Below are 27867 nucleotides of genomic sequence, written 5' to 3' on the forward strand. Positions count from 1 at the left end.
GGAGAGACTGGATCATCCTGTCTACAGCTCCGATCTTTCCCATCGGACTTTCACATGTTCCTTGCATTGAAAGCTGCAGTCTCGGGGTGTCACTTCCAAAATAATGCTAAGGTGGAGCAGGCTGTGCGACAATTCCTTGCATCGCAGGGAACGGAGGTTTACCAGAGTGGTTTCTTCAAACTGATTACACGCTACAATAAGTTTCAATGTCGGTGGCAACGATGTCGAAAAATAGTGCAAGGTGTATAGTTCATAATCCATGGTGTTTTTTGTTTGGTAATAAAGTTTCCGTGTGAAAAAAAAGTGACGAAACTTACTTCCGGAACATCCCTCGTATTTGGAATTTAAAATGGTATAACAATGTGCGACTGGACTAAAGATACCATTTCAATGCATTAACCATTACACTGTCAAGTTCTTTGCTGTAGACAAACAGAACAGTTTTATTCTTGAGAACTGTGTTCCTAGTGAAAATTGGTGTTAGGAAAAAAAAAAAGTTGTTGCTTGAATTTTTCTAATATTTTAGGACGAATTTAATATTATAAAATACTACTAAGAATGAAAGATTTACCTTGCAAGTATCAAGATATATCTTTTTCTCCATTATTCTTCTTTAATCCCATATTCTGAGAACATCTAAAAACTTTACCATAACATCTTCTCCATCGTACTTTGCCTGTTGTTTGAACATGTATTCTGCTAAATAATATACTAAGTCCCTCTGCCTATTGTATTTCGGTAAACTCTCTTTGACATCTCTCCACGTTTGTCCAATGGTATATGTGCATTTTTCATCCTGTTCTTCAATGAATTTCAGCTGAAAATCTATTGCTAAGTGTTCGTAATCCAGAGAGGATATTTCTTTATATCCTTTCCACGAATCAATAACAACTGTCGTCTCTGGTTCAACCCACTGCTCAAGAAGTTCTACTCGGGACTTTGGATCTTTGTCATGTAGCAATGATACAAATGATTTACCAGAGCCTCTTTCAACTCCTGCAAACACCCATTGGTCTTCTGGAGAAGTTCGCACTACTTTATCTTTTCTTTTACGAAAATTACTTTCTTCTATTTCAACTATTTTACCTTTTCCACCAATCTTTGTACTATGTCTCTCGATATGGTCTAACATCACGTCGCGTACAAATTGTGTCCATTCCGATATGGTGGTTTGTGAGAAACTATATTCGTCATAGATTTTAGTATTAGGAGTACTTACTACGATTTCATATGTCAGTAACAGGATTTCTTCAATTCGTAAATGACTTTGTGAGAACCACGATTTGAATCGCACAGTTCGCTTCCCTGTGCATCTTTTCTTTACTTGTTTTTTGTACAAAGTTCCTCCACAGTGCCACACTTTACCGTCAATTAAACGTGCTTTACTCAGAACCATCTTTCGACCACACACTTCACATTGCATTTCGTTTTGTATCAGTCCACTGTCCATACAAAACTTAAACTGAAGTTCTGGATTTACCGACAGCATGATAAAGAATCCCCGAGTAGGAACTCCATCTTTTCCTACAAATTTGTTTATGTTAACTGTTGGAAATTTCGTGATGCTCTTCAATTTTTCCTGGTATTCACTTACAATACGTGTTATTCGCTTTGTCATAATACTAACGTTTTCCTGTATTGTATTTGGAAGTACTTGTTTATCTTAGGAATAAAATAATAATAATAACAATGAGAAGAAACTAAAACTTAACACATCTTGGTTTACAATACTCGAAAGTTGAACGTTGTCCTCGACATTATATTGAAGTTCACTGAAACAGAAAGAAAACAATTGCAGTTAGTCTTTTGAAATCTAAAAATACCCATGTTCATTGTTTCCAATTATTGGTTCACAGGTCTAAGACTCAGGTAAAATTCAGAGACCATTGACAGAACAGATATAGGATTTGACTTTTTTTTTTCACCTTTTGATATCCAGATCCATTATCTTTAACCCATATGTTCCCATGGGGTCGTTTTCGACCCACCTATACATATCTTCCCATGGGATCCGAAACGACCGAGTATTAACCACAATATTCCCAGGGGGTCGATTTCGACTCACTCCCATACAGATGCATTCATTAGAAATGTCAAAATATTTTCACAATATTAGCAATCATTGACACTAACCAATTAATATTTATAAATATCACCGAAATCCGTGACGAGAAATAATTCGGGAATATATGGGTTGTATGAGGCGTTGTTGCTTATATATATATATATATATATATATATATAAAAGATATATGCATCACTGGAAGTCTTCAGAAGTATGTATATTTTACAGTTGTTAGTTCATTTAGAAACTAGGATATCCTTGGAAATGGTCACTTCAAATATAATTTGATAAGATAAACTAGGTATATATAATTAATTAATTGCAACAGAATACTTTAAAATAATTAAGCAGATACTCGTATGTATAAGGCTATGATTACAGACACGTATGTTAAGTTCTGATTACAGAACAGTCAGACACTATATTAAACTTCTTATACTCATACAGAGAGGGGGAGAGCACGGTGACTCATTAGTAAAACATTTACCTCTGGTGCATGGGTTCGCTGGTTTGATCCCCGACCAAGTACTTCAATTTCGTCCGACATTCTCATTCCACCAGCTCTTCCATACTCATTCACTTACCTTAATCATCTGTCTCCCTTAGCCTAAAGAACATAATCGAGGAACCAGTGGCGTATTTAGGATTTTGTTTCGGGGGGGGGGGAGGAATATGCACAACACGTGAACAAGCACTTTTATTTTTCCTTTTATGGGTGCCGACAAATTTTAATGAAGTTTGTGCATATAACACATTTATTTCGGGGGAGGTTTGAACCCGATAGCCACCTTCCTAAATATGCCACTGTGTGGAACATTAAAGTACGACATTTCATTTGATTTTTAAACTCATCCACAATAATAGATATAATCTGTTTTATTTATTTTCAGATTTTGTATATGGAAAACTGTCAATTCATAGTTGTATACAAAAAAAAAAAAAAAAAAACCTTTATCAACAAAGTCCAGGATAATTGAATTATAACATAATGATAAACTAGTAATTTTTAACGATATTTCATTTATTGGTATCTGTCTAAGTGAAATAACTTAGACTAGAAAATGAAAATACAAAGGTTAATTTCAGTAAAACGCTGAATCCGACATGGAATTCATAATAGAAGTACACGTCTTCTATTACAGTCTTGAAAAGATTTTGATAGAATATAAAAAGAAATGTAAACAAAGAAGGAAGTTGATTGGAGTTCATCGCCATCTTTAATACCGAGGATACAAAAACAGGTTTACTTAAAGATTCTGATGAGTCTGTTTTTGGCTTTTCGTCCATGTTTTAATTTTGATAATAACGTTTTTGAAACCGTTAACTGCTTCCATTTTCATAAGGTGATAAACTTGGCTAGGTATAAAAAAATATATACTGGTGAAATACTCACTGATGCTCGTGGTTGTTCCTGCTGAGAAATTGGTGCTAGGGAGAGGGAGCGCTCTACTACTAAATCACTCTTTTCCTCTACAATTTTTTAAAGTAATGGTTCAGATTAGGGATGGCCAATTCTTGAATTTTTACTTTCCGGAATCCGGAAAGTAAAATTCGGAAAAATTCCGGATTTTTTCTGAAATCCGGAAAGTGAAATTTCCGATCCCAGAAAATAAATTTTCCGGAATCCGGATTCTGGAAAATTTTGGCCATCCTTAGTTCAGATAGATATAAAAGATTGTAAATTTCTGATCATGCTGTTTATAATATAATCCTAGTTTGGCGTTATCGTTATAATGCACTGTTCTGAAGGTAGATTTCTAATGATGCTGACTGCCTTATCTTGTGTGTTGAAGCCTCTACGTTGGTGATCACAAGATGTGCCCATTAATTTGAGATGACTCGACTAGGTACAAGTTTCACGATGAAAATTAATTTCTGAAAGCTCTGAAACAATATTATTCGTAACAAAAATTAAATATTCATTCAACAATCCAAATAGGAATCCGAACGCAAATGTTTCAGGGACAAATTTTCATCTTTAATGTATATCCGACAATGGGAACCGATAATGGGAAAGCTGCACAGGTAGAAAATAAATAAATAAATGAAAAATAAAAAATAAAAGCAGTTTTAACAAAAGAGATATTGACCAAAGCTTAAAATCCACTTTATTTTAAATTATAATTTGTAACTGTTTCGGATATCTAGCATATCCTTCTTCAGACACTATTGAAAATAAATGAAAATACAGACATATATATATATATATATAAATATTGTTATCTTTTGTTAAAATAATCAATCCAAAGCCATGAATAGTCTTACTATAAAAGCAGTGTGTTAATAATCTCTAACAATTATTTCTACAGAGTAGATGTTTATTCTCTTCGATTGACTGTTGATTTAATATTCAACGGCGATGTTAACAGCAAGGTTATTTCCTCTTATTCTCTTCGAGTCTGGATAAAGGTAAGAACAAGATAGCATAGTTTATAAACACAGAAATTTAACAGCAATACTTCAAGAACCCTCTACGTTCTTTCTACACTTAAGGAGATGGATAATAAAATGTTCTTCAAGCAACATAATTTATTTTTAAAGAATACACACTGAAGATGGCGAAATATTGTCGCTGAAACGTTTGCGTTCGGATCGCTATTTGGATGCTTAATGAGTATTTAATTCTTGTTGTGATTATTCGACATACAGCTTACTAATCCTTTAAATAATTCTCCTAATAATATATTTTTATATCAGCAATTAGTTAAACATCTGTGTCCTATCTATTAAGCTCACAATCACCTAGGCATATATAAGGATATTTTACTTGAAATTTAAAATTATATTACGAGAAATGTTCTGAAAGTAAGTTTCGTAATTTATTTTGAACGAGATGGCACACCAGATGAAACAAACAATCGCCATAAGAAACCACACCCGTTGCTGGTTCAACGATGGAAGGAGCATCAGCGGAGGTGAAATGACGCATGCGCAGCGCCGAAGAAGATAGAGTAGCAGTAGACCGGCTTGCCCAAGGTTGTTCGAGTACAAATCACGATGGTAGATACGAGGATGGATCAATAAGTCTTCGTCCTAATGCCCTTAGAAATAAGGATACAGCCTCGGAAGTTTAGTATATTGTGTTGTAGTCTTTAGTAGACTTTCACGTAAAATCTCAAGTATCTAGCTCCTTTTGTTTTCTAATTACAGGTATGTGAATGAACCGTTTTGTGACATTTGCTGAAAATGGAGTCTTCTGAGTACCGTGCACTGATAAATTTCCTATTGAAAAAAACAACTAAGCAAATTCACGAGGAATTGGTGAGTACGTTCCATAATTCTTCCCCATCATATTCAACTGTAAAGAGATGATGTCACGAATTCAAGCTTGGCAGAGAATCATGTATGGACGTACCACGTGCCGGTCGCCCATGCACAGTGAAGAATGAAGAATACGTAAACAAGATTCATGGTATCGTTATGGCTGATCAAAGAGTGACTGTACGCAAAATCGTAGAGAAGAATAACGTATCATATATTAGAGTGCAGTCAATATTGGTCGATGTTCTACACATTAAAAAATTATTTTCTCGATGGGTGTCAAGAATGTTGTCCATCGATCAGAAGAGGCAGCGAGTGGTTTGTTTCCAAGGAGTTTTGGCCAGGATAAAGCATAATCCAGGAAAGTTTTACAAGCAATTTGTAACTATGGATGATCTTGGGTCCGTCATTTCGAGCCGGAGAGAAACGGCAATCCATGGAGTGGAAACACCATGGTTCCCCATGCACTCGTAAATTCCGCGTCATACTCAGCGCCGATAAAATAATAGCATCAGACTTCTGGGATGCTAAAGGAATTTGATTCATTGACTATTTGCGACGTAGGCAGACCATCACAGATGACAATTACGCCAACTTAATCCGAAGCTTGCGTGAAACTATCAAGTAAAAACGAAGAGGAAAGTTGTCAGGCAAAGTGCTCTTCCTTCAGGACAATGCTGTACTCCACAAGTCAACAGTTGCAATGGCAGCCATTCATGATGCTGGCTTCGAATTGATCGAGCACCCACCCTATTCACCAGACTTGGCCCCAAGTGATTCCTACCTATTACCGAATTTGAAGGAGCACTGCGATTAGGCAGTGATAACGATGTCATGTGTGAGGTAGAGGAGCATTTTGACAGTCTCGACGGAAGGTTTTTTATTTATTTTATTTTATTTTATTTTATTTATTTATTTATTTATTTTTGAAAATATGCAAATGTTGGAACATACCGTAGATTGGCCAAGTGTATTGAGGTCCAGGAAAACTACGTTGAGAAACAAAAAATCCACAAAGATCGTATATCTTTTCTTTCTACTCTAGGCCGGAGATTTATTGATTCTCCCTCGTAGACGTGTGCTGACAATGTGGTCGCCAATGGAAGTGCGTGCGGTTATCTAGTATGAATGGGCACGTTGAGTTGATTTTGAGTTTAACGTCCCTTTAGGACAGGACCTACCGATTAACATGGAATCCGAACCACACGAGCTCTCTCCAGGAATCGAACCAGGATCTCCCACGGCAAGAATGGGCACGTAAGACTAATGTGAACGCCTACAGACCGTGTATGGTGAAGAGGTGATGTTTCGTCAAATGGTTGGTCGCTGTTGTTGCATGTTCAGTGAAGGAAGGCAGAGTATGGAGGATGAATGTCGAAGTGGACGTCCCTCCACATCCACGAATGAAAACAACATTGCTAGAGTACAGGACATGGTGTTAGAGGACAGGCACTAACGATGTCAGATGTGGAGTCCACACTGCGTATTGATCGTGCTCAGGCCCATCACATGCTCCATGATGTGTTTGATTATCGAAAAGTGTTTGCAAGATGAGCGCCGAGAAACCTGACTTTGGATCACAAGAATGCATGAATGTGAATCAGCCTCGATTACTTCATGCGGTACGCGCGAGAGGAAAATGAGTTCCTGTTCAGAATCATCATAGGCGATGAGGTATGGATGCACCACTTTACACCGGAAACCAAGGTGCTGTCAATGATGTGGAAGCATCCCACTTCATATTGAGGAAAAAATTCAAAGTGTCACCTTCCTCAGGAAAGATTATGGCTACAGTGTTCTGGGACGCGAGAATTGCGATTCTCCTTGATGTTCTCCATGAAGGGACCATCAATGCGACACGCTACTGCGACACCATCACCAAACCTAAGTTTGCTATTCGACGAAATAGACCAGGGCTCTTGAGTAAAGATGTTGTGCTCTTTGACAACAACACGAAACCACACACAGCAAGGTTCACACAAGATCAGATTCGTCACTTCGGATGGGAGAGGTTGGATCATCCTGTCTACAAGTCCGATCTTGCCCGATCGGACTTTCACATGTTCCTTGCATTGAAACTGCACTCTCGGGACGTCACTTCCAAAATAATGCTGAGGTGGAGCACGCTGTACGACAATTCCTTGCATCGCAGCGCACGGAGGTTTACCAGAGTGGTTTATTCAAACTGATTGCACGCTACGATGAGTTTCTATGTCGGTGACGACTATGTCGAAAAATAGTGCAAGGTGTGTAGTTCATAATGCCATGGTGTTTTTTGTGTTTGGTAATAAAGTTTCCGTGTGAAAAAAAGTGACGAAACTTACTTTCGGCACATCCCTCGTATTTGGAATTTAAAATGGTATAACAATGTGCGACTGGACTAAAGATACCATTTCAATGCATTAACCATTACACAGTCAAGTTCTTTGCTTTAGACAAACTGAACATTTTTATTCTTGAGAACTGTGTTCCTAGTGAAAATTGGTGTTTGGAAAAAACAGTTGTTGCCTGAATTTTTTCTAATATTTTACGACGAATTTAATATAAAAGACTACTAAGAATGAAAGATTTACCTTGCAAGTATCAAGATATATTTTTTTCTCCATTATTCTTCTTTAATCCCATATTCTGAGAACATCTAAAAACTTTACCATAACATCTTCTCCATCGTACTTTGCCTGTTGTTTGAACATGTATTCTGCTAAATAATATACTAAGTCTCTCTGCCTATTGTATTTCGGTAAACTCTCTTTGACATCTCTCCACGTTTGTCCAATGGTATATGTGCATTTTTCATCCTGTTCTTCAATGAATTTCAGCTGAAAATCTATTGTTAAGTGTTGGTAATCCAGAGAGGATATTTCTTTATATCCTTTCCACGAATCAATAATAACTGTCGTCTCTGGTTCAACCCACTGCTCAAGAAGTTCTACTCGGGACTTCGGATCTTTGTCATGTAGCAATGATACAAATGATTTGCCAGAGCCTCTTTCAACTCCTGCAAACACCCATTGGTCTTCTGAAGAAGTTCGCACTACTTTGTCTTTTCTTTTACGAAAATTACTTTCTTCTATTTCAACTATTTTACCTTTTCCACCAATCTTTGTACTATGTCTCTCGATATGGTCCAACATTACGTCGCGTACAAATTGTGTCCATTCCGATATGGTGGTTTGTGAGAAACTATATTCGTCATAGATTTTAGTATTAGGAGTACCTACTACTATTTCATATGTCAGTAACAGGATTTCTTCAATTCGTAAATGACTTTGTGAGAACCACGATTTGAATCGTACAGTTCGCTTCCCTGTGCATCTTTTCTTTACTTGTTTTTTGTACAAAGTTCCTCCACAGTGCCACACTTTACCGTCAATTAAATGTGCTTTACTCAGAACCATCTTTCGACCACACACTTCACATTGCATTTCGTTTTGTATCAGTCCACTGTCCATACAAAACTTAAACTGAAGTTCTGGATTTACCGACAGCATGATAAAGAATCCCCGAGTAGGAACTCCATCTTTTCCTACAAATTTGTTTATGTTAACTGTTGAAATTTCGTGATGCTCTTCAATTTTTCCTGGTACTCACTTACAATACGTGTTATTCGCTTTGTCATAGTACTAACGTTTTCCTGTATTGTATTTGGAAGTACTTGTTTATCTTAGGAATAAAATAATAATAATAATAACAATGAGAAGAAACTAAAACTTAACACATCTTGGTTTACAATACTCGAAAGTTGAACGTTGTCCTTGACATTATATTGAAGTTCACTGAAACAGAAAGAAAACAATTGCAGTTAGTCTTTTAAAATCTAAAAATACATACGTTGATTGTTTCCAATTATTAGTTCACAGGTCTAAGACTCAGGTAAAATTCAGAGACCATTGACAGAACAGATATAGAATTTGACTTTTTTTTAACCTTTTGATATCCAGATCCATTATTTTTAACCCATATATTCCCATGGGGTTGTTTTCGACCCACCTATACATATCTTCCCATGGGATCGAAAACAACCGAGTATTAACCACAATATTCCCAGGGGGTCGATTTCGACTCACTCCCATACAGATGCATTCATTAGAAATGTCAAAATATTTTCACCATATTAGCAATCATTGACACTAACCAATTAATATTTATAAATATCACCGAAATCCGTGACGAGAAATAATTCGGGAATATATGGGTTGTATGAGGCGTTGTTGCTTATATATATATATATATATATATATATAAAAGATATATGCATCACTGGTAGTCTTCAGAAGTATGTATATTTTACAGTTGGTTAGTTCATTTAGAAACTAGGATATCCTTGGAGACGGTCACTTCAAATATAATTTGATAAGATAAACTAAGTATATATAATTAATTGCAACAGAATACTTTAAAATAATCAAGCAGATACTCGTATGTTAGGCTATGATTACAGACACGTATGTTAAGTTCTGATTACAGAACAGTCAGACACTATATTAAACTTCTTATACTCATACAGAGAGGGGGAGAGCACGGTGACTCATTAGTAAAACATTTACCTCTGGTGCATGGGTTCGCTGGTTTGATCCCCGACCAAGTACTTCAATTTCGTCCGACATTCTCATTCCACCAGCTCTTCCATACTCATTCACTTACCTTAATCATCTGTCTCCCTTAGCCTAAAGAACATAATCGAGGAACCAGTGGCGTATTTAGGATTTTGTTTCGGGGGGGGGGGAGGAATATGCACAACACGTGAACAAGCACTTTTATTTTTCCTTTTATGTGTGCCGACAAATTTTAATGAAGTTGTGCATATAACACATTTATTTCGGGGGAGGCTTGAGTCCGATACCCACCTTCCTAAATACGCCACTGTGTGGAACATTAAAGTGAGACTTTTTTTTTTATTTTTAAATTCATCCATAATAATAGATATAATCTCTTTTATTTATTTTCAGATTTTGTATATAGAAAACTGTCAATTCATAGTTGTATATATAAAAAAACATCAACAAAGTCCAGGATAATTGAATTATAACATAATGATAAACTAGTAATTTTTAACGAAATTTCATTTATTGGTATCTGTCTAAGTAAAATAACTTAAGACAGACTAGAAAATGAAAATACAAAGGTTAATTTCAGTAAAACCTGAATCCGACATGGAATTCATAATAGAAGTAATAGGGTTCACATTATATCATACAGAGCACGTCTTCTATTACAGTCTTGAAAAGATTTTGATAGAATATAAAAAGAAATGTAAACAAAGAAGGAAGTTGATTGGAGTTCATCGCCATCTTTAATACCGAGGATACAAAAACAGGTTTACTTAAAGATTCTGATGAGTCTGTTTTTGGCTTTTCGTCCATGTTTTAATTTTGATAATAACGTTTTTGAAACCGTTAACTGCTTCCATTTTCATAAGGTGATAAACTTGGCTAGGTATAAAAAATATATACTGGTGAAATACTCACTGATGCTCGTGGTTGTTCCTGCTGAGAAATTGGTGCTAGGGAGACAGTTCAGACTTAATAATAGGAAACATATCCTATGTAAAATGTGAAAGTTTTCAGTACTGATTGTACGCACTTCAATATAACAATATATATATTTTTAAATTTATCTTTTACAATTTATAGGGATAGTCAAAAGAATAAGCCAGATAAAAAAAAAAGATAATAAAACTCCGGAAAATTGGATAGTTTTACTGTTATGATTTAAACTGTCGTACAGATACATTACAGAAGGTAGCACAAATGACGGATTTATACTAGCTTTAGAATCACTCTTGAATTAAGAAAAGCATTTAACTTTCTACAATAGTTAGAAAATTGACGAAAAAAGTCATTTAAGAATTTATTAAAGAAGTTATGAATGTCAACTCACACATATTAGTATAACGAAATTAATGTCACAACTAGAATAAAATAATTTATAAAGGATTCAAAAGATAATGAATAGCCGCTTCAGAATTATCAAAATATCTAATAGAAACCAAGCATACCATTAAAAAGCTAAAATTTCTGCATAAGACTTATTCACCAATTTAAAAATTAATTTACGAACTATGTTTCAATAGAACTAAGGAACCGAAATTAAACAAAGGTAGAGGCACTTTGACCAAACAGAGGATCTTATTGTAAACTATTGAAAAAAAAATGAAATCTTTCAGTTTTACGTCCCACGTTATGCCGGTTAGGCTAAAAGAGACGGTGATGATGATTAATGAATGAAGAAAGTGGGAGGAAACGGGAGAACCCCGAGAAAACCCACGCTCACGGTGTTTGTCCACCACAAAGTTCACTTGGCGGGGGCTGGGGTCGAACCCGGGACCACAAGCACCAGAGGTGAACGCTCTACCACTGAGCCACCGCAGCCTTGTAAACTATTGAATTTTTATTTGATTTCAAGTTTAGCCTCCCTTTCTGCAGCAAGACGTGGACCTACAGCTGGGTCTCCCACGCCACAGATAAATTATTGGATACAAAATAATAAATAATACTTTTTAATACTAAGTTCATTTATTTATAGGTATTTAAATTCACCGCAAGATTCAATATAGTTAGAAAATTGACTATTGACAAAGGCCATTCAAGAATTTATTAAAGTTATGAATGCCAATTCACAGACATTGGTACAACAGAAGTAATGTCGCAACTAAATATATATATATATATATATATAATATTTAAAAAATAATGAATTAGCCGCTTTAGAATTATCAATATATCGAAATAGAAATCAAGCACTTCTCTGCATAATGAAAATAACTAGGAAAACTTGGGAATTGGCAACACTGATAATAAAATGGAAAATCTTTTTGAAATCTGAAAATAGTGCTTACAAATTTAAATATTTTTCTTTCAACTCAATATCGAAAATCTTCTTGAAATCTGAAAATAGTGCTTACAAATTTAAATATTTATCTTTTTATTCAATAAATTCTACAGATTCAGGAATCTTCAATATATCTCTTAAATTCTCTAGATTCAAGATGAAATGTCAGTCTACGAAAAATATTAAAGTAAGTCATAAATATAAGCAGCTACAACGACAACGTTGTATATTGTTTATTTTGATTGTAAGCAGGATAGCCGTGCTCAAGCACTATCTATAGAAGAAGAAGAAGAAAATATTTAGTAGATTGATATAGATATTTTATTTGTGCGTTGCTAGGGTGATGTCTGCGTTGTCAAGATGTTTATAATATATAATTGTGAATGTCGCCATAGTTGTTAGATGTACAATTCTGAATAGTGTGCTAAAATACGTTATTATCGTCAAATATAGAAGTCTGTACATTCTAAACTGGTGTATGTTTATTTAAGCTATCGCTAACATGCGTAATAACTAAAATATATACGAACTGTGGGCAACATATAGGGTAACGTTAAACAGTTTGAGCTTTCCATCCAGAAACAATTAGCCCAAACGAAGACTTCAGGACCATTAGTGTTGAAATATCTTAACTGCAATAAATAAAACGCAATAAGAAGGTAAATAAAATTTTTACTATAGTCTTATGTCCCATGAACTTCTGATTTTCGTGGTATTTTCTCTATTTAAGTTTGAAAGTTGTAGATTTACCTCTGCCGTAAGTTAAGTTTTCGTTTTGTTTTCTGTAGGAAACTAAGCACACCATAAAGAAGGTAAAAAGATCTACATAAGACCTCTTCGTAAATAGAAAGATCATTAGAACTAAGAAACCAAACTTAAATTAGGACAGAGAGACCTTGAATAAGCAATTGAATTATGTCACTAAACACTGGACATTGAAAAATCTTTGACATACATATTTATATAATAGGCATTAAATTTTTTGCAAAACTCAACTTGGGGAATATTTCAACAAGTTCACATATTTACGCGGGAATTTAATAGTGACGTCAGCAACGAGGTTATTTGTAATCGTTACGATGAAGCCAATGGTCAACACATTCTGTACATTAAAATAAATAAAAATTAAAAGTAAAACAATAGGCTAAAGGCTAAAGCAATAAATAATAATATCTATAATATATGACAAGAAATGAAGTCAGAAAAAAAGTAATAATGGTAAAATACAACAGGAAAAATTCAAATAGAAAAAAACTCACTCAGAGTACGTTAAATTCCAATCTCACAAATAAAAGTGAGAGCACTGTTACAGGAGATCTATTATCCTAGTCCTCAACGGTTTCTGATGTCTGAGTACTCTGGATATTTTACAAAAATATCTAATATTCAGTAAGACAGTACAGTCTTACAATATGATCTGATAACCACGCACTAATTAGGAATTACGGACATAAGAGTGTTTCATACGCAAACAATCATTTCATCTCTGTGACTAGTACGCGACAACGTCTGTGAATTCCCCAAAGCAAGTTTCACTAAATGAAGCTCCCATTTTCGTTAGTTTTCTAATCTGCTTGTTAGTGAGAATGCATTCATTGGAAGGAATAAGCTACTATAATCACAGCACGAGAGTGCTCCAATGCAACTTCTTCCAATGTGGCACCTCCGGTGCTTGGGGTCCCTGGTTCGATTCCAGCTCGCGCCGTGTGGACTTTGTGGTGGACAAACACCGTGCTCGTGGGTTTTCTCGGGGTTCTCCCGTTTCCCCCCAATTTCTTCATTCCACCATTTCATTCATTTCTCATAATCACCGTCTTCTTTAGCCTAACCGGCATAATCGTGGGACGTAAAACTCAAAGATTTCATTTTTTCTTCCAATATGGCGTTTTGAGCTGCTAGTGTTGGGCATGGTATTTTACCCGGATGCCAACATGTCTCGGCATCCACCAGACAATGACAATACAGCGCTATTACTGTAACACATGATATCTCACAAGAATGTATTGCATTAGAGAGTGTTTACTAAAGATATTGTAGAGGTTTATAATAACCCTTTCCGAGTCGCATATTTTCGAAATACACTGAACTCTAGCCAGAAGGCATTGTAAACGGGGTTACGCTTGACAACAATGTAGGAAAAATGAATGACGTTTATATCGCGATCACGAGTCATGACCTACATATACCACAAAGTAAACGCCAGCTGGTGTCGGTCTTGGTAGCCGAGTGGGTTAGCGCAACATGCTACTAAGGAAAATCGTTGTTGGCATGGGTTCAAGTCCTGCTTTAAGAAAGTTTTTTTTTACTACTTTAAAAAATTTTTTATAATACTTCTTTCGTTAAAATAAGATTAAAATAATATTGAAAAAGTGATTTAACGATTATTTTTTAAAATTTTCATTAAACTTTTTCCTTAAAATAAGTTTGCCCTTGTACTTATACAGATCCATAGTAAAAGTAGTAGTAGTAGTAGTAGTAGTAGTAGTAGTAGTAGTAGTAGTAGTAATAATAATAATAATAATAATAATAATAATAATAATAATAATACTAATAGTAGTAGTAGTAGTAGGAACTGGTTAGAATGCAATTGAGCATTCGTTTCCGTGCGATGTTGCCAAACCTAATGCCTTCTGGCTAGGGCTGAGTGTATTTCGAAAATATGCTTCCGAGTCAGTACAAATAAGCAATTTATGCAGCGAAAGTTGAAACGCATGATTGAGGACAATGACAATTGCTGTTAATAAAACAATAATAAATAAATAAATAATAATAATAATAAGTTTACGTGCTCTTGCATAGTTTTATTTATTTGGATCCTACTATTTCACTTACTTTTGGTATTGTGAGCTTCTTCGGAGGATCATGTTTTGAAATTTAAATCGAGTAAAAATTCACAGTTTCCTTATGTAATATTTTCCTCTCTAATATTTCACTGAAAACAACTTTTCAAAGCTCCTAAGAATTTCAACACTCAGTTATGAGAAAATCATTTGTAGACTAATCAGAAAAAAATCTCGATTTTTGAACTTGTCATTGTTAAGTCATAGAAGCTAATTCCTACGATTCCTATGTTTAACTTATTTCTTGCACTTATGAAAAACTGCTGAAAAAATCTTCTATTGTAGTATAGCAAATTTTTGAGTACTTTTCAACTTACTTTTTACCTAGCGATTCTTGATCGAGATTTAGATCCGATATCCTAGTTCTAATAAAGTAGGATTTATACGTAATTTTCTATTTGTGAAGAGATCTTATGAACAACTTACCCTATTAATGGTGTGTTTAGAGGCAACCAAATGTTTAGATAATCCTGAAACCGGGAGATTTTGGTCCTTATAGTCTCTTATATGTTAATCCTCGTTGTCACTTTTTTTTAAAAGTCATGTCGATATAAATTTGATTACAATCATACATTACTAAATATGTACTAGAACACCTAAGATATTCCACACAGTAACTTTTGTATCCTGGAAATTATTTTATAGCTTTGTCGGTAATTTAAAAGCTCTATTGAAGCATTTTTTAGTCACTTTTCGCAATTTATATGACACTTTAGGCAACAAAGGGAACGAAATTCACTTCGCATTACTATCTAAAATCTGTACTAAACCTGTGATACCTTGTTTATATTTGTAATGGCTGTGTTTTTCATTTATTACAACTAGATTTGGAATATCACTTAAGTAAGCCTAAATTGTGAATTAGTTTGCATTAATGCTCCAAGTTACCTTCTAAAGAAACTAATCTGTGCGCTCTAAGAAAGAGTTTATTCAAATATTCGCTTTAATGTTGAACGGGATGAGCTGACTTGTTGTGAGTATAGAAATTAGAGGTATTCGGTTTTATAAAAATGTTGAATTAAAATTTGTCCTCCCAAAAATGGTAATGTAAAGTTGTTATCCAGTTCCGTAGTGAATTTAATTTTATGGTATAAATGAAATTAAATCTTTAAGTTTTACGTCCCACGATTATGCTGGTTATGCTAAAGGAGACGGTGATGATGAGAAATGAAGGAAGTGGGAGGAAACGGGAGAACCCCGAGAAAACCCACGCACACGTTAATTTTATTGTGTACTTTCTTTAAATCTTCTAGAGGAATACTCAGATCTATATCTTCTCTGTAGAGGAGTAACATATCGTCCTCATAGCTATTTTATAATATTTCACAGATTTAAGGTCTTACTTCTTACGTATTTTTGTTTCACGGGGAGAAAGGACTGCCCATCGCCAAACCTTTAATTTGACTATACTTGAGCTTTGAGGTAAAATACTTCAGCTATACTAACTAACTAACTACTTCCAATTTGAAGACAGCAAAACATTACGTGATTAATGCAGGTATTTGAACACGATATTCGCACCTTTTAAAGGATAAACTACACTAAGTTTGTCACACTTTAGAGATTGAAACATATAGAATTAAAATCAGTGATGTATTTCTAAAATTTTTGGTAGGTGAACGCTCGACCGTTTCACAAACATAATGTATTACCCAAACATCTTCATATACGGTTGCTTTTCCTTAAATTTAAAGTGAATATAAGCTGGAATATACAAATATTAGGTGAGTGTACACCATATATTCCTGTCTACGCACAATTGCAGTCCTGGTTAAAAGAAGATGTTAAAAATACGTGAAGAAATATCGAAAAAATACCAAGGATTACCGACCTTGGGCAATTCCATCGTTACGGGCGGGACAGTTCAACTACGTTTTTGGTGTTTTCACATCAAATAAAGAATTCCATGTAAGTTACTTTGATGTAGTTTTCATGGTGCACGTAGAAGTAATTTACAAGTATTGATATCAATTGTCAGAAGTTTACGAACAAAACTGAGTGCGGAAATATTTAAAATAAAATGATCTGTTACGGGTGGGACAAAAAAGAGAACATGATTATGCAGCAACAGGAATAGTGACCAAACTCTGCGAATTTAAAATTGATAACGAAATATTGGTTTTGTTTTCGAGTCCAGTAAGAAGTGGCATGTTTTATGCAACGAAGATAGTTATCGAAAAATCATTCTATGATCAAATAAAACGGTCATTTTTACTGTTAAAGCTGGCACATTTTGTTACGGGTGGGACACAGTTCGAATTACACGCAGAAATTTCTATTGTAAACAAGGAAAATAAAAAAAAAAATCAATGTCTTTTCTTTTCTTTATCATCACATATACTACCTCCTAGTAATAAATAATGTATATAGACGTTGTTCCAGTTTTAGAAATACAAACGATTCTCAATTGTAATTTACAAGCAATAAAACAATTCTGTAACTAGTTACATAAAACATCCCTACTTCTATCTGTACATGCTATCAGAGTTGTACAAATAGAAATAACTCTGAACTGAACTCCACAAACACAAATACAAACAGTTCAATAAGAAATATCTTCAAACATCTTTCCGTTCATAGTCTGAAATGAATAACCATATAGCATCTATGGAATTTCACGAACATCTACAGAAGATGGAAATTCGTACAATACCGCTTCCTTTCTGACATCTTGGATGAAAGGTGTCGGTCGAATGCCAAAGACTTGCTGCAGTCGAATGTAACTTAAGTCACTTCTGTCTGTTTAGAGTAGTTTATGACTTTTATCAAAATTTATTAAATACATTACATGGACATCTTTGTTAATATCTGCTTCGCCTTGAGCAATGGCCACATACTTATAGGAGATTATTTTCTTCCTGAATGTTTTGATGAACTCCACTAGTAGAAATGACCCCGGTTGTATGTGAATAGAACTTATCCTTCTTGCAAAAATTTCCAGAATAGGCGCACCATCTTCAAATACTATTTCTACGTTAGTAATAGTACACACAACGATCCGATCACGCATGAAAACATCCTTGAATCGTTAGATTTGTTATTTGATAAAGTGCCAGAAAGTTGTACAATGGCCAAAATGTTACTAAATACCATCATCGCATCAGAAATAGGTCTAAGTTTGTTTTACGATTAACTAAACCAAACTCTACTTAACTTGACTGATATATATATATATATATCATCATCATAGGTATTCTGCCTTTATTGGCAGGTCACTTGCCGCAGCTGAGAAGCTTCCATGCTCCACGGTCCCCCGCTAACCTTTTCGTCTTCGCGTATGATCTTTCTGTTTTAATATCATCCATTAATTGTAGTCTCCTTCTCACCCTCCCTCTCCTTCCCGCCACCATACCCTCTAGGACGTCCCTCATGATACAATCTCTTCTTAGGCAATGTCCCAACCAGTTTCTCTTCCTCTTCCTAATTATATCTAAAAGTGTTCTTTTCTCACCCACCATTTCTAACACTCTCTCATTCGTTTTCCGCTCGACCCAACTAATTCTTTCCATTCTTCTCCACACCCACATTTCGAAGGCTTCCAGTCGATTTTCGTCACCTTTACGTAATGTCCACGTTTCCGCCCCATACAGTACAACACTCCACACGAAACATTTTATGAGTCTTTTTCTCAACTCTTTGTTCAAGGTCCCACAAAACAGACTTTTCTTTCTTTTAAAGGCTTCTTTCGCCATTCCTATCCTTGCTTTTATTTCACGTTCGCATTTCATGTCATTACTAAGAATACTACCCAGGTATAATAATACCAGGTATCGAAAACTATTCACTTGTTCTATTTTCTCCCCTCTTACTTTTATATTTGACACAGACCCCTTCGTTCCAATCACCATGGCTTTTGTCTTTCTAACATTTATTTTCATCCCATATTCTTCAAAGCCCTTTCTCATTTTTTCTAACATTTTATTGATTTTCTTTTCAGATTCTGCAACAAGCGCCATATCGTCTGCAAATCTTACGCATCTATTCATTCTACCTCCTACCGAAATGCCATCATCATCATGTAGGCTCTTTTTCACTATCTCTTCTAGATAGACATTAAATAGTGTTGGCGAGATATATAAGATGGCCAAAAGAAAGGATCTTTCGAAAACAATCATATATACTTGTTAAATTAAAAAAAAAAAAGAAAATGTAAAGTTAAATTATTTTGCTTTAAAAGTTGCAAGATAAACAAACTTATGATTCATTGAAAGGTGTTTAGTAGTCACATAAAATACTAGAATATATGATTCAAGATGTTATAGGCTCGGACGCCTCGTAATTGTTACGGGTGGGACAATTTAAAATAATTTAATATTTCCTAAAAATGTTTTAGCTTTCTCTATTAAAATGTTCACAATGGAAACTTAGTATAATATTGCTTACTTTTACCAGGAATTGCAATTAATCAGAAAATACATGTGTAACCAAGATAAACTCTTAGATATTTTCCGTTACGGATGGGACACAACAGCAAGCAATACATAAACTTGGAGAAAAAGCCCACAAAAAGTTATCTTTTCATAAAAATTTCAGCTGAAGTTAGACTATAGGTCTTGTAGCTTCTTTCACACACACCTATGGTATTCTAACAAAATATCATCGCCAAATCTAGTGTTGACAAGTTAGATACGAATTAATCTTCTTAACAAATCACGTCGTGAGCTATGTTATAGGCACTGTAAAATTAATTTTTGTTTTAAAAAAGAAAATCCTTCTTCCAGGTTCAAATGATTCAAAGTTTTTTCCTACCATTCACATAAGGTAATATTCTATTTAGACAGGTTTCGAAAAATAATGTCAAGGTTTACCTTGTCGTGGAATTGCCCCCAAAACTGAAGGATTGATTGTAACTATGACCAATGTCTGATTTCTAACAGACGATATATGAGATTCGTTCTCCAGATCCTTCATAAATCTGACATTAATATGACGGTCTCATTCACCATTTACATAAAATGTCTTCATACTTTCATCCGTGTTTCGTGAGATTACTATGCATTGCAAAGGTTTGAAAGTTGATCTTTTTTCCTATTTCTAAAAAGGATTTCCTTTTCATGTTTAGATTTAGGATTTTATTTATTGAATTTCTTTTTAAATCCAATTTGACAGACATTTTCTTGGTTGTATGTTTGAGTATATGGGTGTTGAACGTGCTCTATCAGCACAGAGGCTATATGAAACGTGAATTCAGGATTATAGGCGTCTATTAGCATGTAAATCAGGAAGACCGAAGTCAACGCAACACATTGGCAGCTTAAAATTTCCTTTTCCTTTAAATTATGCCGACAAAGCTTCAAAACAAATGGTGCTCAACAAGCTATGTATTAGTCCATCCATTCGATTTCGGCTACAGGCCAGAGCTGGAGCATAGGAAATTTTCTTCTGTTTCATATAATTTCATCTTTTGAAAATGTTTATATTGTCCATGAAAACGAAATATTTCTCCCTCGATTACGCCTCATAGGTAAGGTTACCAGACGTCGTTTTTCCCCAAACATTTAGAACTTTTCATGCAGCTAATGGGGGAGAGGGAGGGAGAAAATGTACCAACGATCCTTTATTCTTAATATTGTAATATAAGCCTTTCAAGAGAAGAGCGAATCATATTTATCTAATTGATAAACGGAAATTGAGACAATTTAAATCACATAGGTTCTATATCATATATAATAAAAAATATGGACAACTCAAATAGCATATGCAAAGGTCTATATGTTACGTAGGGGAGACCGGGGACAATTGTAACGCGGGTCAATTGTAACATTGGCCATTACTTCTAGAAATGAGTTTCGAAATATCGTTTGTATACGTCATTGGAGTCACTCATGCAAGGTGTATGTGGGGAGAAAAAAAAGAGCGTCGTTAGTAAAGTGTGGAAGACTGAACAAGGAGAAACGTGATTTTAACAGAAGTAAGTACATTTTTAACTAACTTGTTTTTATTTTCTCTTGATGGATATGCGTTATGCGTTTACTGTAAACAAATATCCTGTGTGTATGTAATCTATATTCTTTCCTTGACACCGCGGAGATTGTGTTTGATGCTTTGACTCAATGTAATTATGAGAAATCACGGTATTTATCACTAACCATTGAACGGGTACAAATATAACATAGCGATCGGGGACGATTGTAACCTTTCAATCGTCCCAGACAAAGTTGTACTGAACCATTACGAAAATAAACCAGATATGACCAAAGATAATACAATTGATTTGATTAATAAAACAATGTACGTATTAAATATGCTTTTCCGGGACCACTAGTATGTATGGGGGGACCCTGACCCCTAGAAAATCCTTGGCGGCCTTAGTATATAATATATCATTATGGTTACTATAGGGAAAGAAAAAACTTTCACCCCATATTTCATCATGAGGTCTCCCCTAACTTGTTTATACGCCCTCACAAACGTTTGTGGCTGACTGCGGATCACTGCTTTTCGATGTTGTATCCATATAAGCTAATGTTTCAATATGTTCCTTCCTTGTGATGTCTTTAAATAGCCTATAAGTTTTTCAAGAGTCATTTGTCAAATAGGCTCCCTTTCTAAATCATCAGAAATAATCAACAATGTAACTCTTCACTTGTTTTTCTTACTCTCTCTCGCACAGTAGCGCATTCTCTGTTCGCGTCGTTGTGTGAAGGATGTGTATGGCGGTTACAAATGCAATGTAGATGTCTATTAATACAATATTATTAGGACTTGACAGTGGCATAACAATAGGGTACACAGGGTAGGCATTGCCTAGGGGCATATTGGAGGGTATGGGGGCATCACTACGGATTTTGCCTAGGGACGCCAAACGCCATTGTTACGTCACTGACTTGAATTTTTATGTTACGTCAAAAAAAAAAAAAAATCTTGGCTTGCTTGTCAATGTTTAAGTTAGGCCGAAGAAAAGTTATTTTGAGCTAATAAGGCACGGTACCGCTAACAAGTAACTCAGCATTCATGCATCTTATTGACGCGTGGAAATTGTATATTTTTAAATAGGTCTACTTTTAAATTTGAGGATGTAGTCTATACTGTTAGTTTGTTGTCCCATCCGTTGTAAAACCTATCAGTATTACTTGTACTATTAGTACCAGTATTATTTAACCATATACATTGTTTTGCCATGCCATATATATTGTAGTTTTCCTTTAATTGTCCCATTGGTTATAAAACCTATCAGTATTATTATTAGTACCAGTATTATTTAACCATATACATTGTTTTGCCATACCATATGTATTGTAGTTTTCCTTTAAAGCATCATGTTGCAATTGTCCGTAAGACAATTGGGACGTTTGTAACAAGACAGATGCTGTCATAAAATGCTTCGTAACTTTCTATATTAGAAATTGTCATATATATATATATATATATATATATATATATATATATATATATATATATATATATATATATATATATATATATATATATATATAATGAATGGAGCAACAAAACATCACTTAAGATATTGTATAATTTTCCGACTTATTGGAGCATAAACGTGCGAGAGAGAGAGAGAGGAAAAGAATGTAAAATTTGTTACAATTGTTCCCGGTCTCCCCTACTTACCCGTCTGCCTGCCAGTATTGTGAGATTTTCTGTTATAAAGACTCTGCATAATAATGTGCAAATTAAATCCACTAATAATAATAATAATAATAATAATAATAATAATAATAATAATAATAATATAATAATAATAATAATAATAATAATAAGGGTAACCATAAAGCATAAAAACAGTAAAAGCATAAGTACCATATACAAATTTGCTAATCTGATAAGCATAATAAAGCATAAAGCATAAAGCTTAATGCTTTTTATTCCAGAACCTTATGTATGTGTACAATAAAGAAAAATTGTTAATATATTTTGTGCCAAAGAAAAGAATGATCAATAAAAGCTGTTATCAATGCTGGAAACAATGGAAACCAACTGCCAATTACTTTTATGCGTAACAATGGAAAGTTTGAATTCCTCCTCTCTTCGCAACTTCCGCTCAGAAGGATTTTTTGTTTCCTCACTTTGTGTTAAAAGGCATGCAAGACTGGTTGTGCTTATTTCAAGATGGCAAAATGAAGAGTATATGCAGTCTCAGAGAGCAAGAGAGTTCCCAACTGACCATTTCAAAGTAGAAGGCGGTAATCGATTTTGTACTCTTTGTTCTGAATTCCTTAAATATAAGAAATTAAATCTTTGAGTTTTATGTCCCACGATAATGCCGGCTAGGTTAAAGCAGACGGTGATGATGAGAAATGAATGAAATGGTGTAATAAAGAAAGTGGGGGGAAACGAGAGAACCCCGAGAAAACCCACGCACACAGTCCACCACAAAGTTCACTTGGCGCGAGATGGGATCAAACCAGGGACCCCATGCACCAGAGGTGAACGTTCTACCACTAAGCCACCGTGGCTTCGTTAAATATGAGAAGTCTACTGTGCAGGTCCATGTTTCTTCTTCGAAACACCGCTTATGAAAAACTGCACAAAATAAGGTACTGTGTTGGATTGGTGTAATTTTTGTGGGGAAAAAGAATAGTTTCGTATACATTTTTAAGGTTTGTGTAATAAAAACGAGTAAAATAAAACAAATAGGTAACAGAAATGGGTAAAAATGAAGTATAATTCAAGAAATAGCATGTTAAGGCATAATGTAAGGAAAAATAAAGCATATTACAGCTGCTAAATAATAATAATAATAATAATAATAATAATAATAATAATAATAATAATAATAATAATAATAATAATAATAATAATAATAATAATAATAATAATACCAACTTCATCAATAAGCAAAAATATGAAATTAAATGTTATTTTCCAGTTTAACGTTCAACAATTATGCCCTTTAGGCTAAGGAAGACTGACGATTATGACAAAAAAAAAAAAAAAAAAAAAAAAAAGTGGTGATGGAAGAATGAGAATATGGCAGGAAACGAGAGTACCCCGAGATGGGGTACGTGAAAAAAGTTGGTGGATATTTCTATATTCATACATTTCGAAGAAACTTTTAACATTGAAAGAAGATACTAAAGTATAAAAATAGCAATATAAATTATTTTATATTATTTGGTCTAGGAATTAATTCGTGTGGGTGGACAAGAGATGGCGCAACGAACGGAGCGTCCCACAGTTCCGTGTATCCACACATGTGTTGCAAACCCCTGTCATCGCGTATCGTTCGTAGTATAGGGCAGTGGATTAAAGCGTCAACAACACAAGTTTGTAGTTAAGTGAACATGGCGCAATTTGTGCCTGATAAAGTGTTTTTACGGGGTGTCCTGCTGCATTACTTTAACATGCAGAAAAGTGCGACTGAAAGTCATCGTATTTTGGTGGAAGTGTATGGTGACCATGCTCTAGCTGAGCGAACGTGTCAGAAGTGGTTTGCACGGTTTAGAAGTGGTGATTTCGGCTTGGCAGACCAAGAGCGAGCTGGACAGCCAAAAAAATTTCAAGACGAAGAATTGACAGCATTGCTCGAGCAGGATTCGTGTCAAACGCAGGAACAACTTGCAGCAGCATTAGGCGTTGATCAAACAACAGTCTCCAAACGCTTGAAAGCCATGGGAATGATTCAAAAGATGTCACATTGGGTTCCACATGAATTGAAAGACAGAGACGTTGAAAGACGAAAAACCATTTGCGAATTGCTGCTTCAACGACAGAGCAGAAAGGGGTTTCTGCATCGAATTATTACGGGTGATGAGAAGTGGATCCATTACGAGAACCCTAAACGAAAAAAGGCCTGGGTGAAACCAGGTGAACCAGGTCCATCACAACCAAAACGAGATATTCACCAGGTCCATCACAACCAAAACGAGATATTCACTGCGCAAAGGTTATGCTGTGCATATGGTGGGATATGAAAGGTGTGGTGTACTATGAGCTGCTGCAACCAGGTGAAACTATGAATGGAGAACGTTATCGACGACAATTAATGCGTTTGAAGCAAGCTCTGGCCAGAACACGACCAGAATGGGAGAACAGACATGATAAACTTATTGTTCAACATGATAACGCTCGCCCACATGTCGCAAAACCGGTCAAAACCTATTTAGAAAATGTCGGATGGGAAGTTTTACCCCACCCGCCGTATTCACCAGACGTTGCTCCTTCGGACTACTACTTGTTCGATTGCATGAACAACGATTTGATTGGACAGCGGTTTACTTCTTCAGAAGATATCGAAACATGGGTCTCTGACTGGATCGCTTCCAAGGATGAGGACTTCTTTCGCCACGGAATCCGTACATTGCCTGACAGATGGGCGAAAGTGGTGGCTAGCGATGGACAATATTTTTCTTAAGGTATTTATGTATTTTGTGTTTGTACTACAGCTTCAATGTGTGCGTACCAACCGCACGAATTAATTCCTAGACCAAATATATTAACTTTATTTTATATTGTAGGGCTACCGAAAACCAACAAAATACGCCACTGCTGCTAGATGATTTTCAATTAAATTTTGGTTCCACATAAATGTGCTAATATAAATATGTAACCATATTTTAATAGATATGTTGAATAGGGTAGACACGAATATTGATTGGGGCTAGCAAGTTTGAAAATTTACCAGAAAGAAATGAATAATTTGCTCGTTTGTGTGCTTCATATGAAAGATCGGAAATGGTTTATTTTATATAAGCGGTTATAAACATGGAACTATTTGGCAAGCGGAGGGAAGTACTTCGCGCAAGTTACTGCATGCTTGGATTGTGCGAAAGTAACGAGCATTTGTATTCTGAACATGGCTACAGGTGTACAGACACAGTCCATTTAGCATCCTTACGTAGAGACGAGAAATGACACTTAATGTTAACAAAATGGATCCAAACTTCCTAACCGCAAGCTAACCCGACCTCACCCAACCCCATCCTTCTCTATTATATCATTTTAAAGCGGTCTTAAAAATTGATGATTTTTAAACTTTCGGAGCTGTTATTACGCTTTTCGTCGAAAACCATGAGGACGACCAACTTCAGAATAAATGCCGTTGATTGTATGAATAAGTGAATATGTTATGATCAGAACTTAACTTTTACTACTTTAAGGTTTACCGTAATGTTTGTTTTAGGTGGTTTTTAGAGATTGGTTTTCTCTCTAGAAACTATTTATATTCCATTAGAATTATGTTAAAACAGTAATGTTTTCAGTTGCATCGCATTTTCTTGTCTTGTCTTCTTCACTATTAATAGTGTTGGTTTTTTGCATCAGGTTTTTTCACCCCAGTATGCTTCTAATGTTAATTCATGATTATTTTATTTGCAGATGTATTTCGATGTCTATATTGTTGAATCAATTATTGGAGCTATATGAAGTGCCTTTTTTTTTTTGAAACTAAAAAGGTCAATGATATTTATATTTATTCATCTATTTATTTATCTTTTTTTTTTTTAATAATTATTTCAAGTGTACTTGGGTCTTCCTGTATCATATAGCTTCTTGAATATTAATGGAAGCTTTGTATTCAACAGTATATGTAAGTAGCAAGTTAGGTTAATCATTATTAAATGTATATATAAATATTTATTCTGCTCTTTATTGGTGTTGATATGCTGAGTGCGTTGAAGGATTTTCAATCATTATTATTATTTTTTTTTTTTAAAGTTAATTCCAGTATCTATCAGAAATTGAATGATGAGTCTGATTGCATTCCAATTGTTAGTGGCTATTATATATTTGTATGATAAAGGAGTGTAACCATAAGTTTTTATTAGTTGCTTTAGTAATTCCACCCTTAAGTCTTGATATGCATCACATTGGAATAGAATATGGTTGATTGTGCCGACACCTTTGTCGCACCAACAATGATAAGTATCCTTTTTTTTAATTTTATATAATTTATGAGGCGTTAAAGCCGTTCCAAATAGTATCCGATAATAAATTATGACCTCTCTTCTGTTCCAAGTTTTGAGAATTTTTTCTTTTTCTTTTTTGATAGTATGAATATTCCAGTATAATTTGCCTGGCAGGTTTAGTTGATGACTTTTCCAATCTTTTAGATCATTTTGTGATATTTTTACTAGTTCTGGGTAGAAGTTTTTTGGGTACAATTTTATTAAAGTTTTGTTTCCTTCTTTACACGCACTTTTTGCAGCTCTGTCAATAATGTCACTATTTTTAATGTTTACGTGACTTCTCATAAAGCCCAGTATGATTGAGTAATTTAGTTTCGTCATGGTAGCAGATAGATATTTAATGTTAAGTATTAGCCAAGACACTTTGTTGCTCCAATGCGTTGTTGATAAGGCAGTGATCACACTTAAAGAGTCTGTACATATTAATGCTTTTTTAATCTCCCATTTTTTAATGTATAAGAAAGCTTGTCTTATCGCAAAAGCTTCCCCGTCAAAAATAGACAAATTTTTAGGTAATTGATACTTGATAATGTTGTTTGTTTCTTATTCACTAAGTATTGTGTCTTTTCTTTTTAACATTAAATGCGAGTTAGGTTCGCTTATGTTTCTTATAGACGATCAAAGAAAGCTTGAACAAAACCATTCAATACCTCAAATTAATACGTTCAAAGGAGCATTGTTCAAGACATTTGAACAAGAGTCTCGAATGATATTAAAACAACTTTTACAAGATCATATATGTATTGAATACGTTTTATATACTTGTTGATAGGTGGCAGTCCAAAACAAGTGATTGGAACTACGAAAACAAATGAAAGCGAAACTGCGTACTGATTTGTTCAGACCTGTGACTGAATACCTATAATATTAGCATTTCTTTCCTAACTTTCTGCAGGCATTTGTAATTTAAGAGATGATATTAAATAGTTTAGAAAACAGGTGAATTGATTTTGCAGCAATCCCATCGAATTTTCACTAACTATTTTGTTCCTTTTACATTAAATGC

At 34.7% G+C, this 27867-nt stretch overlaps 1 protein-coding gene across 1 annotated transcript; it reads right to left on the reverse strand.

The window, feature by feature from the left end:
• Positions 1-577: 577 nt before the first annotated feature.
• LOC145681445 (uncharacterized) lies at positions 578-26171 on the reverse strand. Its single transcript, XM_081753089.1, has 2 exons — positions 26061-26171; positions 578-1772 (listed from the first exon to the last, which is right to left on the reverse strand). The coding sequence occupies exon 2, from the start codon at positions 1616-1618 to the stop codon at positions 614-616; it is 1005 nt and encodes a 334-aa protein (XP_081609215.1). The 5' UTR covers positions 1619-1772; positions 26061-26171; the 3' UTR covers positions 578-613.
• Positions 26172-27867: the final 1696 nt, after the last annotated feature.

The sequence above is a fragment of the Thermobia domestica genome, chromosome 3, assembly GCF_964235325.1.
Source record: "Thermobia domestica chromosome 3, izTheDome1.hap1.1, whole genome shotgun sequence".
Lineage (NCBI taxonomy): Eukaryota > Metazoa > Arthropoda > Insecta > Zygentoma > Lepismatidae > Thermobia > Thermobia domestica.

Excerpts from the sequence above, each read along its gene's own strand:
- LOC145681445 (XM_081753089.1), bottom strand. The coding sequence starts at position 1,618 with ATGACAAAGCGAATAACACGTATTGTAAGTGAATACCAGGAAAAATTG.